Source organism: Cryptomeria japonica, chromosome 8 (genome assembly GCF_030272615.1).
Source record: "Cryptomeria japonica chromosome 8, Sugi_1.0, whole genome shotgun sequence".
Classification (NCBI taxonomy): Eukaryota; Viridiplantae; Streptophyta; class Pinopsida; order Cupressales; family Cupressaceae; genus Cryptomeria; species Cryptomeria japonica.
Genome location: NC_081412.1, coordinates 440,351,377 through 440,368,257, shown reverse-complemented (window position 1 = coordinate 440,368,257; position 16,881 = coordinate 440,351,377). Strand labels below are relative to the sequence as shown.

At 36.4% G+C, this 16,881-nt stretch overlaps 1 protein-coding gene across 3 annotated transcripts in view; it reads left to right on the top strand.

Annotated features, from left to right (window-relative positions):
* Positions 1–16,881, top strand: part of LOC131052257 (uncharacterized) — a 214,279-nt gene that overhangs the window by 46,071 nt on the left and 151,327 nt on the right. For 2 of the 3 annotated variants that reach the window (XM_057986890.2, XM_057986882.2), the window contains exons 2-5: positions 8,005–9,194; positions 15,720–15,942; positions 16,174–16,272; positions 16,493–16,801. In XM_057986890.2, coding sequence (XP_057842873.2) covers positions 8,005–9,194; positions 15,720–15,942; positions 16,174–16,272; positions 16,493–16,801 — 1,821 coding nt within the window. The remainder of the gene's footprint in view (positions 1–8,004; positions 9,195–15,719; positions 15,943–16,173; positions 16,273–16,492; positions 16,802–16,881) is intronic. The other variant, XM_057986897.2, reaches the window with a different exon arrangement.

The following is a 16,881-nucleotide window of genomic DNA, read 5'->3' as shown; positions in this document are numbered from 1 at the left end:
AGCGGACTTGAGAGTTCAAGACTTGGAAGAATACTCGCTAGGACTCTTTGGGACTTGGCTTGCGAGTCCTTAGTGAGTTGACTCAGCAAGCTTTAGGACTCACGAATCTCGTGAGTCTTGCTGAGTACTTAGCGAGTCCTAAAGCATTGGTTGGGAGTACATACTAAAAGTTCCATCAATCTGAGGAACGTGGCAATCATTGTAGCGTGCACCCGATTCATAGTGCGCATCCACTTCATAGCATAGTCTTGGTGGTGGGTTCCACTCTCTTGTGTGCATTGCACGCTATTTTTTATTCCTTCTTGGTGAATGAACTATGTTGGCATCCATGTGCTAAAGCCTTATTGCACCACCTAGCTCCTTTTTGGTGTAGTGGTGATTTGAAGGCTCTTATGACAACTGTGTACTTGCACTCTCTTAATCCATGTCCTTGGTTTGGTGACATTGCTTGACATATCATGCACTTTTTGTTGATGTGACATTTTTCGATTGGCTTGTAGATACTGGTGTGTGTACATTTTTGAGGCAAGTATCAAGGTTTTGTCAGTTTTTATAGTTGGTGACATTCTATTGTAGTGCACAATTCATTTAGAACACGGTAGTGATGTTGGGTTCCACATTCTTGTGCGTGTTGCGCATTGGGAATAAAATGTGAATACTTGGGTGTGTGATGGTGTAAGTGTATCCTCAATGGAAAAATATTTTAATATAATTTGGTCACGTATTAAATGCTTTTCCACATGACATTTGCTTTGACAAATGTAGCATTATTATTGGTTGGAAAATACATGTCTCCCATAAGGCACTAGGTGTAGAAGTGAAGGCTTAAATTGGACTTATGCCATAATTTTGTAGCATTACATATAAGGTATGCAATAATCATTAATTTTGTTCACTTAAGGAGACCAAAGGTTGGAATTAAAACAAAATTGAGGGGGTTAATGGTTGCACCATTAAATCATCAACTAACATACTTGCATTCAATGCAAATAGATGGAAAAGGGATATGTAGTTTGCATTCTTTGGGGTTGTTCAGTATCATTGCTAAATGCCAAAAGAAAATTCAAAGTTGTAGCAAAAACGAGTTAGTGAATTTTCTTTGGAACACTTTTGAATTTAGCATGTCCTCAAGCTTCCTAAAAGGATTGATATAGGGTAAGTTAACTATAACTCAAAGTATTGTCCAATATTAAGTTGTTTAGGGTTTGCATGGTTGTAATTGGGCAATATTTTGTAATCAAAGTAAGTTTCAATTTTGCCATTCATTGTTGCTACTTAATGTACATCCCCATCCTAAACCCTAGAAAGCTTAAAACTGTTAGAATGAGTTGTATGTTTTCCCAATAAGGTAGGGCCAAAAGAAGCTTAGACTCAGACTTGTTAACTCAACTCCCCTATTCACCTAAAAGGGCCAAACCTACCCAGGATACTGCATTCTATTAGATATCGTAGGATAGAGCTGAACGCATCAGAAATGCTATCATTCCATTAAGTAGGTTTGATTTGTCATAGCTGTGGTAATAAATCCATCCCAATGTGCAATATTTGGAGGTTTGACCTAGGAAAGTTGTTGGTGCCAAATGTTTGTCAATGTCAACATTTTGAATGCTATATGCAGCATCTATGATCCAAATACCAAAATATTGAAGGATAGATTGGGATGTGAAGTATTCACCTGGAATAAGGAATTAATCAGAAAATCTTTTAAGCGTACCCCTTTGGCCAAACATAAAATTGATTTTGATCCAAGTTGGTACACTTAGGGGTTATGTTCCAATGCTTCATTGCCCTTGTAGTCAACTTCCTTATGTGATAGGAGATGCTTTGTTTGCAGCTAATTAGTTACAATTCATTGAGTGGATAAAGAAGCATGCACTCTAATTTTATTTTAGCTGAAGAAATTGAAATTTGCTGAATTAGAGAGAAAGTCACTACAACTTAAAAATAAAAAATGCAAAGAATGGTGTAATGTCCCCTTTTTAACAATTATTTGGCTATTTGTCGTTAGCCCTTTGTGGCATGATCCCGAGGGCTAGTTAGGACTTTGCAGGGATCTGTGATGGAATTGGCCTAGGCAAATTCAGTTTCGGGCCAAACGGAGTTGATTTGTTAGAGTTTCCAGGGACTTACTATTTATAGTAAGTCAGTTCGGGCACAGTGACGAGAAATTTTTGGTGTGATTTTGGTCAACATCATTTTGGTGTATTTATTCATTCGCTTGAATTGCATTTTTTATGAAGGAATTAATTATTTAGGCAAAAATCAAAAGTGTCTAAAGTTATTTAACTTAAGGGGTAATTTAATGCTGAAGCTAATGTTAAAAAGGAAAATATTAAAAGTACCCCTTCTTTTGGGGACATAAGGGGATAATAATATTTTATTCTATTTTACATTTATTCCACATTCGTGATGCATTGGGATTGGAGCCAAAATTAAATGAGAGCATCGAATGCTGGAAAAATCATCTTGGGAATTTGTGTCTTGGAATTTGTGAAACTGAGTTTCAGGAGAAAATCTGGAAATCTTTGGCTTTTGGGGACGAACACCCTCATCAGCAGCGTTTCCCACGTTTGTGAAAGACCAAATCTGGGAGACTGGTTCTTAATGGAAGGTTGAATTGGGGCATCTGAAGTGATGAACAATGATATGCACAGCAAGGTAAGTTCGATAGTCATTGCTATAGTGTATCTTCATTCTAGCATCTAGAGCCATTGGTGAAAGCTCTCGAACCCAGCAGTATTTGATTACTAAGTGCATCTAAGTACAGGCAACAGTATAGCCGATATTAGCAGGCAGTATTACCTGCGTCTGAAAAAACTAGCACTCAACGAAGTTAAGCTTGGCAGTGTGCGGGTAGCAGTGGATGGTGGTGGGGACATGATTCATTTCCTAGTGACCAGACAGACAACGTGGCAGCTGCACTATTGGAAGTGAATCGTATTTGCTGCATACGCTCAACCAGTCACATATAAGGGCCTGTGCGAACTTTCAACACCTGTGAATGGTGGCCGTAGCAAGTAGAGAAGGTTGGGCGACTCGTGGGTGTATCTATTCCTTTTCAGCCTGTGCATGGAGAGAGGAAGGGCGGTTTAGACATAGTTACCTCCAGCAATACTCAGCCAGCATAACACGCAGTCGCAGAAGTGAACGTCGAAATTGCTGAGTGTGGTCAAAACGCCTCATTTTCTTCCCTGTGCGTATTACAGCACCTGTGCACGATTTCCAGTCTTAACGTGGCAGGTTGCAGACATCAATCGGGACTATCAGGAAGCTTAAGGAAGTGTAACGTCTGACAAGGAGAAATCTGCTACTGTGCATGGAGTCCATACTGTGTATACAGCGGGATCTAAAATCAGGTTCTTTATCATTCGCTGGACAATGTTATTTCCTGAATGTGCTCAGATGTTGGCAATGTAGTGTAAGAGGGTAAAATCACGACTGCTGTAGGATGATAGTATTGCTATCTCCAATCTTGTTTTAGTTTCGAAAGGAGTTTAAGTTGAAAAAACTGGTAATATCCATGTATGCTTGTAGTGTTGGAGAATAGTATCCTGGAAGGTTTTTCAGTTGTGACTGTTCATGAAGAAAGTTTCAGTATGGTGTTTGTGTAATTTTGAAAATAATGATTAATGGTTACATATCATGAATGCTGTCTATGTTTGAAAAATGCTATAAAACTTCAGAAAACGCACCAGGTATCAACTAAACATTTCTAAAAAAAAATCAGAATAGGGCAGTTGCATGGCAACTGTTTGACGAAATTAATTCTGAGTTGAAGCATACAGTTTGAGCAGGACAGGGTGGTACATTACAAATGGAAGTACTAACAATGCTAAAAAAAATGTTTTCTTGCGATAGAATTTTGATTGCAAGAGGCTGGAGGAACAAATAATCATGCTCATGGTGCTACCACCATATACAAGCATCTTCCCTGTATAGTTCTTCAAGAGCATAAATACTGTGATCTTGTCTTGATATGAACTTGCGAAACTCTTCATTACCATTATCTACCACCTTTGGATTTGAGAAGATTTTTTAGAATGCTATCTTGCACCCATTACTAACTTCACTATCTCTATATGGTGGGGTTCTCCATGGCAAAGAGATGCAAGGGTGTGTTTATCTTGTTCTAGTGGTGATGAATGATTTTTTTCACACTTAGGAAAAATGTTTCATTGCAGTTATTCTCCATTTGTGCTATTATGACTTTCATTTTTTCTATCATGGAGTCAATGCTATCATAGGTTTTCGCCAAACATGGCTGATATGTATCAACGAACTTGATCATATTCATGATAGGCTTAGTGAAATTGAAGAGATAGTCCACATGAGTCCACCAATCATCATCTAGGGTCTTTAACTTGACCCTTTGGGCCCTCTCTAAGTTTGAATGCTTCCAAATAGTCCATTGGTGGTTAATGACCATGGTGCCTAACACCTCTTGCACATTCACAAGTCATCTCAAAACAATTATGTGATGCAAATCCGGTTTCAGCAACCTCATGTTGTGTATAAAATAAGTTAATAACACATGAAAATCTCATTCAATATGGCATAAATTAAATTTACATTCAACAGATCCAAATTTGAGCAAGTCTTGAAGATGCCATGTGACATATGATGGTTTGTCACAAACATTTGAATCTCTTTACCCTCAGTGCATATAGTTTTCATCCACTCTATTTGACTGCTAATCAATTGCATCATCAAGTTAAGGGAGTGTATGATACATGGTGTCAAAAAAATGTATGTGTCCCTTTCCTCTGTCAAAGTACTTGTTGCAATTTTTTTCATTGTCCATAATGAACTGGACAACATTATCAACACCCACCATCTCTATGGACTCAATTAAGATTTTGGAAATGAATTTTGCATCATTGACTTGCCCCTTATAATCAAACACCTTCAAAAACATTGCTCCTTATGGGAATTTTACAATACCATTTATTAAAGGTAGAATATTTGCATTTTTTCCATCCATTAGAACCAATGGACACTTATTTTTCTATCCATGAATCCCTAATTGGTTTTAATGAGTCTCTAAAATATGTTTTCTTTTTCCAATAAGGTGGTGCATGCCTTTCCATACCTAGGACTTGTGTAACCAGAGGGTGTGTTATTGATTGTTGCGACCATTTTCTACCAATATGGTGATTTCATTAAGTTGAAATGAAGACCGTTGGCATAGATGTGTGAATTTTTACAGTTAGAATAGCCCTTGTTTCATTTTGAAATGCCTTAAATAATGGGCCTCCTTTGTGGGAAGAAGATCATCTTGGATACACACCGTCTACAAGAAAGGATGTTGGGAGGCCATTATTGAAAGAGAATCTGCAAGTGACTTCAATGATGTTTTCTTTGCTAAAGAATTCTTTCACTTACAACATCAACTTCTTGTTCTCTTACGAATGCCATAAAATCCTCACTTGCTGGAAGTTGTTCCAACATCGTAATATATGTCCATAGAGATGTTTAATCATATTTAATTTGTTCATTTACCATAGCGCCCAATGAACTTGAACTAGTAGCCATTCCAAATAGGTTATTGTTATAAAAATTTACAAAATTCGAAATAAAAAAACTGCAACTATACAACATGTATAAACTAATACAGGTAACAAGCGTTCAAAACAAATACCAAAAAATGTTTTGAAAAATCCAAAACCTTTTTTTAAAAGAAAAATTGAAAAAAATTCTTAAAAAGCTTGAAAAAATTGAAAAACATTGTTAAACTACTTACCTTAGATCGATAGATGTCCTTTGTGCGAGCTACATTCCTTTCCTTGGCACTTTGCAATTGTTCTTCAAAAAATACCAACAATCTTCCAAAATGCAAAAATGACAAAACAAGAATTAGACTTTGTGAAATAGGTTTGTTTTTGTTAAACAACTCATGGGATGGTTGTGTTTGGGGTTTTAGGCACTTTTAGGGATTTTTTAATGTTTAAAAAATACTTTAAAAGTTGTTTTTGATGGGATTGGTACCTGGACTGATTGGTATGGGATTAGGATCCTAGGGGAAAGTACCTAGTAACTTAGTATACCTCCTACAAACTCTACGCCAAAATATTTGCAAAACAATTGGCCTTTTATTGTGCTCGACCTACTATGCTTCCAAGTGGGGTTTTTCCTTTGTGGTTTTGACATATAATTTTGGTAAAGCTTGATAATGGAGATATAAAATGTAAGGGTTGAATAAAAAATGCAGTTAACAAAGCTAACAAAATGCATGAAAAACAAAACAAAAAACAGGAGAGGAAAAAAAATGAAAAATACAAGGAAAAAATTAAAAAAAAACCTAGGGCTTTACTTTTTTCTTTTAGTTTTTAGATTTTAGATTTTAAAATTTATGATGTGTATAAAATTGAAAGTTCGACAATAAAGTGTAAAACATAAAGAAGATTGAATTAGAAAAATAATGAGATAAGATATGAATATTTTCAACTTACATTGACTTGATGTTTGAAGTTGGAAGTTGGAAATGTGTAACTCAAATCCAAGAGCTTATATCAGCTCCTTTGCACAACCTACTGTTAATAGCTGCGCAAGAATGTTCAGCTCCTTCAAAAAGAGTGAAAATAATTTGAAAGTAGTTGGGCAAGGGAAAATAAGGATAAAATGGACATGTGAGCTTTTTTAAGTGTTAATGCCTTTTTCCGTTTGAAAGTGGTGCTTTTTTTTATAAAAACATTTTTGACTAATCACTAGCCATTCAGACTTGTTTAGTCCACTGTTGGGACTGGTGAGTTTGTAGACTTACAAGCCCCAGCCATTACCTTGGTGGGTCTGCGAGCCTAGGCTGTGGCCTCACCAATGTTGCCTCAGACATTGTCTTGCAAGTTCAAGTGAAGGCCTTGTGATTCTTGTAACTATACTTAAGACGTGCTCACTCCTGTTCTATATGAAGGTAAAAAAAAAAGATCCTTCATGACTATTGAATATGTCCTCCAGTTGCTGCTTAAGTCCGTAAGCAAGTGAGTTGTACAAAATTAAAAATTTGATGTATTCAGGCTTATAATAGTATAGGAAGTTCTTAGGATGTACAGGGATGTGATTGTAACAAATTTGAAGTGCTGTTGAAGTGTTCCCTCAGGTCATCAACAACTACTTGAAAATCCTCAGTTAGCTTTGTAGATTTCTTGAAGGTCTAGTTTCCACAATGATAAGATAAATGACAAATAATTGACATTTATTTGCATCTATTTATTCTCAATAATTTGTTTGAGTTGTCTGGGATTAGTATTTCAGGATATTAGCTTGCAGGTGATGGTATTTCCTCATTAGTTTATCAATCATAGGCATGCTTTATATTGCCAAAAATATCTAAAACTTTTAATCATATTTGATTGGTACAGCTCTTGTTCGGTTCTGCCCTAAGATTTCAGTTTTACTAAAGTTTTCTCTAAGAATTCTTGAAGTCGAGATTTTGGAAAGGAATTTCATTAGGTTTAATATTTTTGTATAACATGTTATGATGTGAAGGGTCCATAGCATTTATGATTGTGAATTTGAGTTAATTACACTTCAGGGTATTTTCCTTCTACCTTAGAAAGTGGATCTTCTTTACAGACCCTTGCGTGATCAGGCAATACTTTTCCTCTTATTAAATAATGCCTATTATCTCCCTTCCTTATTTTCAGGCAGCCTTTACTGATTGATTCATTAGGTATAGGAGGTGAATCTAGAGTGAGAAGTTAGGTTATCTGTACTCTGATGGCCTAAACCTGGACAGCAACTATCTCATTGAATGTCTCTGGAATAAGATATTCTTCAAATCTGTTCACTGCAGGCACTTATTTTATTTATTTTTCTTATCATGCTACAAACTTAAAGAAAAAAGAGCTTGTAGAATCAGGGAAGGAGCTTCTGCTTAAAGTGATTGTCACATTATTTCTTTCTTTTTTTTTCCCTTGATATTTATCTAAATTCCTAATCTTTGTGATTTTTACTGTTCTCATGGCAATCGCATATCTAAAATTTTAATATAAGGTTAGCATGTTGCAGGTCATAGGGAAGAAAGCTATCAAGGGAATGGATGGTCTCCTATTAAAACGTCCATTGCCAAATTTATTGACAAAAACTGATGTACGGAAGCTAACTGACATTCCAAGTAGCCAGACTGGTTCTAAAAACAATACAGAAAAGAGAAAATCTCTTGATCTTGTTCGTCCGGTCAAAAGAAAGGAAGGAAAAGAGGCCGTCTCTTCTGATCTGACTAGACTTGGTATCCATACAAAAACATTTCCTGCAGGATCTAATTCTATGAATATTACTGATGAAGTTTTACTAAGAAAGCCATATGCACAAAACAAGGGATCTGAAACTCTTGGATTTGTATCCCGCCCAATAACACCATACTTTTTATCAAACAAAAAGGAAGACAAGTCTAAAAGGCACTTGGAAGATACTGGCTTGCTGCGAAGGCCTGAAGCTCAAGTGACAAGAATTGATAATAACTCGAATGAGATCCCCGGGGATTTGAAAGCAGAGGAGGTCATAATTGAGGATTTATTAGGATCAAAAACTGATAATGCCAATGCTCAAGCTGCTGCACATAAACAAAACAGTGAGAGAGGAGACATGAAAAGAGAACACAAAATATCAGCAATCAGGCCAACTATGCCCAAAAATCTACTTATGTCGACAGCCCATGAAATGGATTCCCACAATTCAAATAGAAATGCAGAGCATGAAAGCTACCATGAAATGCATGGCAAGGAAGATGTGAGCAGTTTTTCTTCCAAAGAATCTCAAGAGATGAATGACTCTGCTCCAGCATCAGTTAAAAGTGACAAGATGTTTAAGGTAGATGCCAATGTATCAGGCCTCGTGGCAACTCCTCCAGCAAAGATGAATCACCAGCAAGCAAAACAATGCATTCAGGATAGCAAAGAAGGTGCAGATTATAAAGTAGAATCACATTCCATACAGCAGACAACTAGCGTTGGTTTGGAATCTGTAAAGCTCAAGGTTCTTCGTCCTATGGGATCTCCAAGAGTTTATCTTTCTGAAGAAAATGTTGTCAAAAGGAAAACTAGGGAGGATTTACCTAGACATCCTTTGGTCAATGAAATCTCAGGCCAGCATAGCATTCGTGTTTGTTCTGAACCTGATACAGGTTTGGACTCGCCCCCTTGTGGGAAAGAATTGGAAGAGAAGACACACATCAGCGATGGGCCTGAAGATGATTCTGAGTATGCCTCTTATTGTGTTTTTGTTTTCATCTTGTTTCTCTGAATCATGCTCACGTTTAATGAGTGCTTTACTTTCATGGATGACTATATCACTATTCTTTCCTTGCATGGTTTTATTTATATAGCTTTTGTTAATGCATTAGTAGCTTCTGCAAGATAAGATTTTCCTAACTTGTTAATCTCCTCTATTCTGTTTTGGTTTACTCATCTATGCTATTAGATTATCTGATTTATGCTTTCCAAACTGAATATGTTTATCAGACTGTAACTTTGATCTTGATTATGATATTGATATTGGATAAAGATGGATTAGATCGACGACCTGCTTAACATAGTTAAGCGTCGATCTAAATGCTATCGGGCTAGTAACCCAATAGCATATTAATGTTGATTCATTTATGAATCGGCATTAATATACTATTGGGGTATTAACCCGATAGCATATAATGCTATTAGTTATTGTTATTGTTTATATCGATCCATTATAATCTGCTTTAACACCAATTCATTATCGGGTATGTTTATATCGATCTGTTAACATATACAAATGGCACTGATTAGTTATATCGATAGACAGTCACGACCAAGTGACATCTTGGTCGGACATGTCTACATCTTGGTCGGACATGTCTACATCTTGGTCGGACATGTCTAAAAGACATGTCCAATCAAGGTGCCACTTGATCGTGACTGCCTTGCTATATATACATCATTCAAAAGAAAAGGAATGACATTGAAATCGATACGTGTTCATCCTTCAGACCTGCAGAAAAGAAAGACGATATTATTATTGTCATAGTAATAATACAAAAAATCGAAAATACACTATCTAACATATAACTTGTTCATTAAATTGGAAATTGCAATAACATTTACATGGTATCAGAGCCAAGTTGATCAAACTTGAGGCTATTCAAATTTGTGAATAATTTAAGAACAAGGTTATATACTACATCACATTTCTCCAATGGCCAGTGCTATTAGATTCGAAGACAGACTTGGAGGTGGCGATGATTTTTCAGCCTGGAAGTTCAGAATCTAGATGATCTTAAAGGAGAACAAAGTGGATTCATTTGTTCAAACAAAAAATGATCAACTTGAAAATGAACCTGACAAAACCGCATGGATTGAAGGAAATGAAAAAGCCATCAAAATAATAGTTGATGGGGTGAGAAACAACATAATGCCCATCATAAGAAAACATCAGACAGCCTATAAAATGTTCAAAGCACTTGAAAGCACATTTGAGATATCGAATGCAAGTCGAACTCTGGCATTAAAACGAGAAATAAATCATATCACCATGAACAAGGGGGAGACAATCAACGCCTACTTTATGTGGATATCAACTCTAAGAGATGAACTAGCAACTCTGGATTTACGAGATCCAAAGCAAAGAGTTAACACTCATTGCTCTAGATGGGTTGCCTAGTGGATGGAGTACATTCGTCCAAGGCATTAGTGCAAGGTCCAAATATCCTAAGTTTGAAAGATTAAGGGACGATTGTCTCCAAGAAGAATGAAGATTGAACAAGATGGGAATAAAACAAAAGAACATAGATGAAGACTTTCAAGTCCTAAATACTAACACAAATAAGACAACCAAGAAGAAGCAATTTAGGAAGAGGAAGGGTCATCAAGGCAAGAACACTTCAAAGAGAGACCTATCACATATTCAATGCTATAGGTGCGATAAGTTCGAGCACTTTGTTGCAAAATGTCCAGAGAGAGCCAAACAAGCCACATTTGCCAGAGCAAGAAAATCTAAAAGAGAAGATAACTCCCAGAACTATGTCCTCTACTCAGCACTTACAAGCCATGCATCAAATAAGTCTAACTCCTGGGTGATCGACAGCGGTTCATCCAGACACATTACAGGGTTTAGAGAAGTGTTAGACTCCATGACAGAGGATAATGAAGAGGAAGTAACCATCGGAGATGATTCCTCACATCCAGTTAAAGGAATTGGTTCCCGCACCATCAAACTGAAGACAGGCATATAATTGCAACTCGAAGGAGTACTGTATGTTCCCGACATCAAGAGAAATCTAGTCTCCATATCAGCCCTAGAAGATAACAGATACAAAGTAACCTTCATGGAGAACAAGGTGTTGGCTTGGCCGAAAAATTCTTCCATCAAGAAAGCTAAAGTCATTGGTCAAAGACGAGGCTATTTGTATGAGCTGTGCATAGAGCCCAACATAGCCCTAATTCATGAAGCAACAAATGCAAATGAGGTCTGGCATAGAAGACTAGGCCACCTGAATTATAGAGCTTTGTCATCTATGGGAAACCTTGTCACAGGTTTACCTAAGTTGCAACAATATCATTCAGAGGCATGCAAGGGATGTGCCCTAGGTAAAAATATCAAGGGTGCCTTCCATAACAGTACTAGGAAAACAAGCAAAGTATTAGAGTTAGTTCATTTTGATGTATGTGGACCTATGTTCGCTCCCTCTCTAGGAGGATGTTTGTATTATGTAATATTTGTTAATGACTACTCTAGGAAAACTTGGATCTACTTTCTGAAGTGTAAAGAATCAGAAGATATCCTTAGTAGGTTTAAAGAGTTTAAATCACTGACAGAGAACTACTCAGGTAATAAAATCAAAACCCTAAGGACTGATAATGGGGGGGAATACACATCATAATTATTTAGAGATTTTTGTAAAAACTCAGGGATTAAGAGGGAGCTAACAATACCTTATAATCCTCAACAAAATGGGGTAGCTGAGAGGAAAAATAGGACAATTGTAGAAGCTGCCAAAGCCATGATTCTTGATCAGAATCTAAATATCAATCTTTGGGCAGAAGCAACTAACACTGCTGTGTATATCCAAAACAGATGTCCTCACTCACATCTTCAAGATAAAACTCCTGAGGAAGTATTTACCAAACTAAAGCCAGATATCAACCACCTTAGGATATTTGGGTGTCCTGTCTATATACATGTACCTAAAGAGAAAAGACTAAAACTAGAACCTTCGGGAAAAAGGGGTATACTTGTAGGATATAGCGAAACATCCAAAGCCTATAGAATATATACACATGGTTAGAGAAATATTGAACTTAGTAGGGATGTAATCTTTGAAGAAGACTTAGCCTTCAAAAGAGCCCTAAGTACAATAAAGCCTGAAATCTATATCCCCACTCCTAACATAGAAGAAGACCCCACTCCTGAGCTTCAGAGGGAGAATCTTGAGGAAACCATAGGTGAAACTTCAACCACACCTAGAGAAAACCTCAAGAAAAGACCTCTATGGGCCACCAAGACTGTAGCAGAAGCTCAGAAGTTTGCTGCTCCTTCAGGAACCTTCAGGGAAAGCAAAAGACCTAATAAATTCACTAGCTATGTTGCTCTTATGAATGATCTCTCTAAAACTGAACCAAACAATGTATCAGATGCACTTAAACATCAAGTATGGAAGGATGCCATGTCTGAAGAGTATCAATCCATTATGAAAAATGATGTTTGGGAGATTGTTCCTAGGCCAACCAAGAAATCTGTGGTTTCATCTAAATGGTTATTCAAAATCAAACATGTTGCAGACGACAGTATTGAGAAACACAATGCCAGATTTCTAGCCAGAGGATTCTCACAAAAAAGGGAATAGACTATGAAGAAACCTTTGCACCCGTTGCCAGGTATACATCAGTGAGAGCTGTATTAGCCATTTCAGTAGCTAAAGGATGGAAGGTACACCAAATGGATGTTAAGACAACATTTCTAAATGGTGAGATTTTAGAAGAAGTCTACCTAGAGCAACCTGAAGGGTTTGAAATCTATGATGCAGAGTCTCATGTGTGCAGACTCAAGAAAGCTCTCTATGGGTTTAAATAGGCCCCAGGGCCTGGTATGAAAGAATTGACACCTATCTCTCAGGACTAGGCTTCTATAAAAATGATGCAGATCCTAATCTCTACTACAAAAGAAATAAAGATGATATGCTAATGTTGATTTTATATGTTGATGACTTATTAATCACAGGAAATGATCATCTTATAGATCAATGCAAGAATGATCTATCCAAAGAATTTGATATGAACGACTTAGGACTCCTTCATTACTTCCTAGGATTGGAAGTATGGCAGAATTCTGACAATATTATACTAAACCAAGGAAAGTATACCTTGGATATTTTGAAGAGATTCGAAATGCATAACTGCAGACCTATGATGTCTCCCATGGAAACAAATTTACATAAACTTAGGGAAGCAGCAACAGAGTCACAATCCACTGATCCTACACTCTATAGACAGACGATTGGGTCCCTGATGTATCTGATGAATACAAGGCCAGATATCTGTTATGCTGTCAATGCCTTAAGTCAGTTTATGTGTGAGCCTAAGGAAATTCACTTGATTGCAGTGAAACACATTATGAGATACTTACAAGGTACTCTAAACCTTGGTCTCAAATATGAGAAAGTCAATCTAGACCTACACGGATTTATAGACTCAGATTGGGCTGGGAGTGTGACTGACAGGAAAAGCACTTCAGGGTGTTGCTTCAGTTTAGGATCAACCATGATATCCTGGATTAGCAGAAAACAGTCTTCTGTAGCTCAGAGTTCCACTGAGATCAAGTACATTGCAGCTTCCATGGCTGCTCGAGAAGCAATATGGCTTAGGAAGTTACTTGTGGGACTATTTGGTGAACCTATGAAACCCACTGTCATCCATTGTGACAACCAGAGCTGCATAAAGCTTTCTATAAATCAAGTATTTCATGACAGATCCAAGCATATTGAGATTCCATACCATTATGTGCGAGACATGGTAGACAAAAATGTGATCAAATTGGAATATGTTAGCACAGGAGATTAGACTGCAGATATTCTGACCAAACCACTTTCCAGAGGGAAGGTTGATCACTTCAGAAAAGGTTTAGGTATGATAGAAAGGTAATCTGCTTTGTAAATAAGATGTTTAATGTGTAAACTTCTTTTGTCATGTTGAGACATTCTGGGTTTCACCCCCTGTGTTCATATCTAAGAGGTGACGATCTCTCAGATTATGAATACTTGTATGTAGACATCATAAGGTGACGATCTTATGATTCTCTAAACCAGTTATCATGTTGGATCTCTGGTATGTCATGGATGTGCCATGATGATGTTGTGATAAAATATTTGTAAGAAATGTTTGTGCACATATCACAACCTGGATAAGATGAGAATCTAACCATCCTCATATGTTTATCCTTAGTATTGCGTGTTTAGGTAGTACTGATATCACGTGTTTAGGTGATATCTTGTCATAATGAAATGATGAATCTTTTATATCACATGGTTAGGTGATACTCTATGTCACATGCTTAGAGTGATACTTTATATTTGTATATTATGTCTTGATGATACTTCATATCATATGTATAGATGATATATATTCTTGGAGACTGACATTATGGAAAAAGAAATGTGATGCAGGTTACTTTATCTATCTTCCAAAGCTAAGAGGGAGTGTTAATGCATTAGTAGCTTTTGCAAGATAAGATTTTTCTAACTCGTTAATCTCCTCTATTCTGTTTTGGTTTACTCATCTATGCTATTAGATTATCTGATTTATGCTTTCCAAACTGAATATGTTTATCAGACTGTAACTTTGATCTTGATTATGATATTGATATTGGATAAAGATGGATTAGATCGACGACCTGCTTAACATAGTTAAGCGTCAATCTAAATGCTATCGGGCTAGTAACCCGATAGCATATTAATGTCGATTCATTTATGAATCGGCATTAATATACTATCGGGGTATTAAACCGATAGCATATAATGCTATTAGTTATTGTTATTGTTTATATCGATCCATTATAATCTGCTTTAACACCAATTCATTATCGGGTATGTTTATATCGATCCATTATAATCTGCTTTAACACTGATTCATTATCGGGTATGTTTATATCGATCTGTTAACATATACAAATGGCACCGATTAGTTATATCGATAGACAGTCACGACCAAGTGACATCATCAAGGTGCCACTTGATCATGACTGCCTTGCTATATATACATCATTCAAAAGAAAAGGAATGACATTGAAATCGATACATGTTCATCCTTCAGACCTGCAGAAAAGAAAGACGATATTATTATTGTCATAGTAATAATACAAAAAATCGAAAATACACTATCTAACGTATAACTTGCTCATTAAATTGGAAATTGCAATAACATTTACAGCTTTTACATAGAAGGCTGTGGTTTTTGGACTGTTCATTATAATCTTCACATGTTTAGCCCTCTTGATAAGCATTTACACAAAGTAAAAAGCACGAGGAATGAAATACCCGACAATACATATTAATATTATAAATTTTATGCAGACAGTGAAGACTGTCATTGCTAACTCACTTTTCTATATGCATCATTGTGTGAAATATACCATTGTATCTTATACTGGCCCATGCTACTACATAATAAAAATAATTTAAATTTCTTGTCCTGTGTTTACAAGTATTATGTAAGGAAATTTGCTTCTGATATAACATCTGGACATTTAATTGATGAGTGCAGGAAGACTTTCTCTCATTTGATAAATTCCTTTCCATCTGATCATTCAGATGGAGCTGAAGATGTTTTAGATAAAAAAGTGCATCAATCTACTTCAGATGATTCTGAGCTTCAGAAGCTTTTGCATGAAATGGTTCCCCATGCTAGTAGTAGACATACCAAGAAATTTGAAAGTAATGTGCAGATTTCAAATCAGGCCAAAGAGATCTCCTCACAGGCCGTAGAGGTATAAATAGTGTTGCATTTGCTCTTTATCATTTTATTATCTCTATTATAAAAAATAATCCTTTAGCACAAAGGACGTAAATCAGTACTTTTCATGGAACAAAGAATGCTAGGATGTCCCGTAATTTTCTGCGTGCCTTATTTTTTGTGTTGAAGTAACTCAATTGTTTGAAACATTTTAATTTATTAAATTGTTGCTATTGGCCCCTGAGAAGTTGAAAGGTTTCTGTAGGAAGGCGAAGATCATGATTGGGCACTTGCTGAAATTTTGCATGGTTCAGGAGGATTTGAAGAAGTTGAGCTACTCAGCTGCAGTAACATTGGATTTGTTGTAAGCATGACTTCAAGAAGTTTTCAGAACTAATTACCTTTATGTCTAAGAAATACTCAATCAGAATAGATGCTTGGAATCTTGTAATTTAAATTTGCTATTGAAGTAACAAGTTGAAACTTGAATTATATATATTTGAGCTCCATGTCTTTGTTTCTCTGTTTTTCTTTCATTTGTTTATGTAGTGAAGGATTCCAGATAAATATATTTTAGCTGGCAGGTATCATTTGGCTCACTTTTGGGGTTGCTGCCATACCGTGACCTCAGTTTTAAAAAGAGGCCCTTTCCTTTTGAAGTATGGCTACAAAAGAAGGTTTCAGATCCCTCGAAATTTCAGAAAGAATTAGGGTCAGAAAGTGGTGCTCAATTTAATAATAGCATGCCAATGCCGGGATTGACTTTTCCAAATAATGAAGCTGCTATACAATCTGAAGACCAAAAATCTGCCATGACAGCTCATGAATCCCAAAATCTTCTTAATTTGTACAATCAAGATAGAACAAAGTTCCTGTCTTCGTTTTTAGGTCAGGTATGAAGAATTGAATATTCTGAAATGGTATTTTGTGGAATACTGTCATGCCTGACTTTACTGCAAGGTGTCCTATTTTT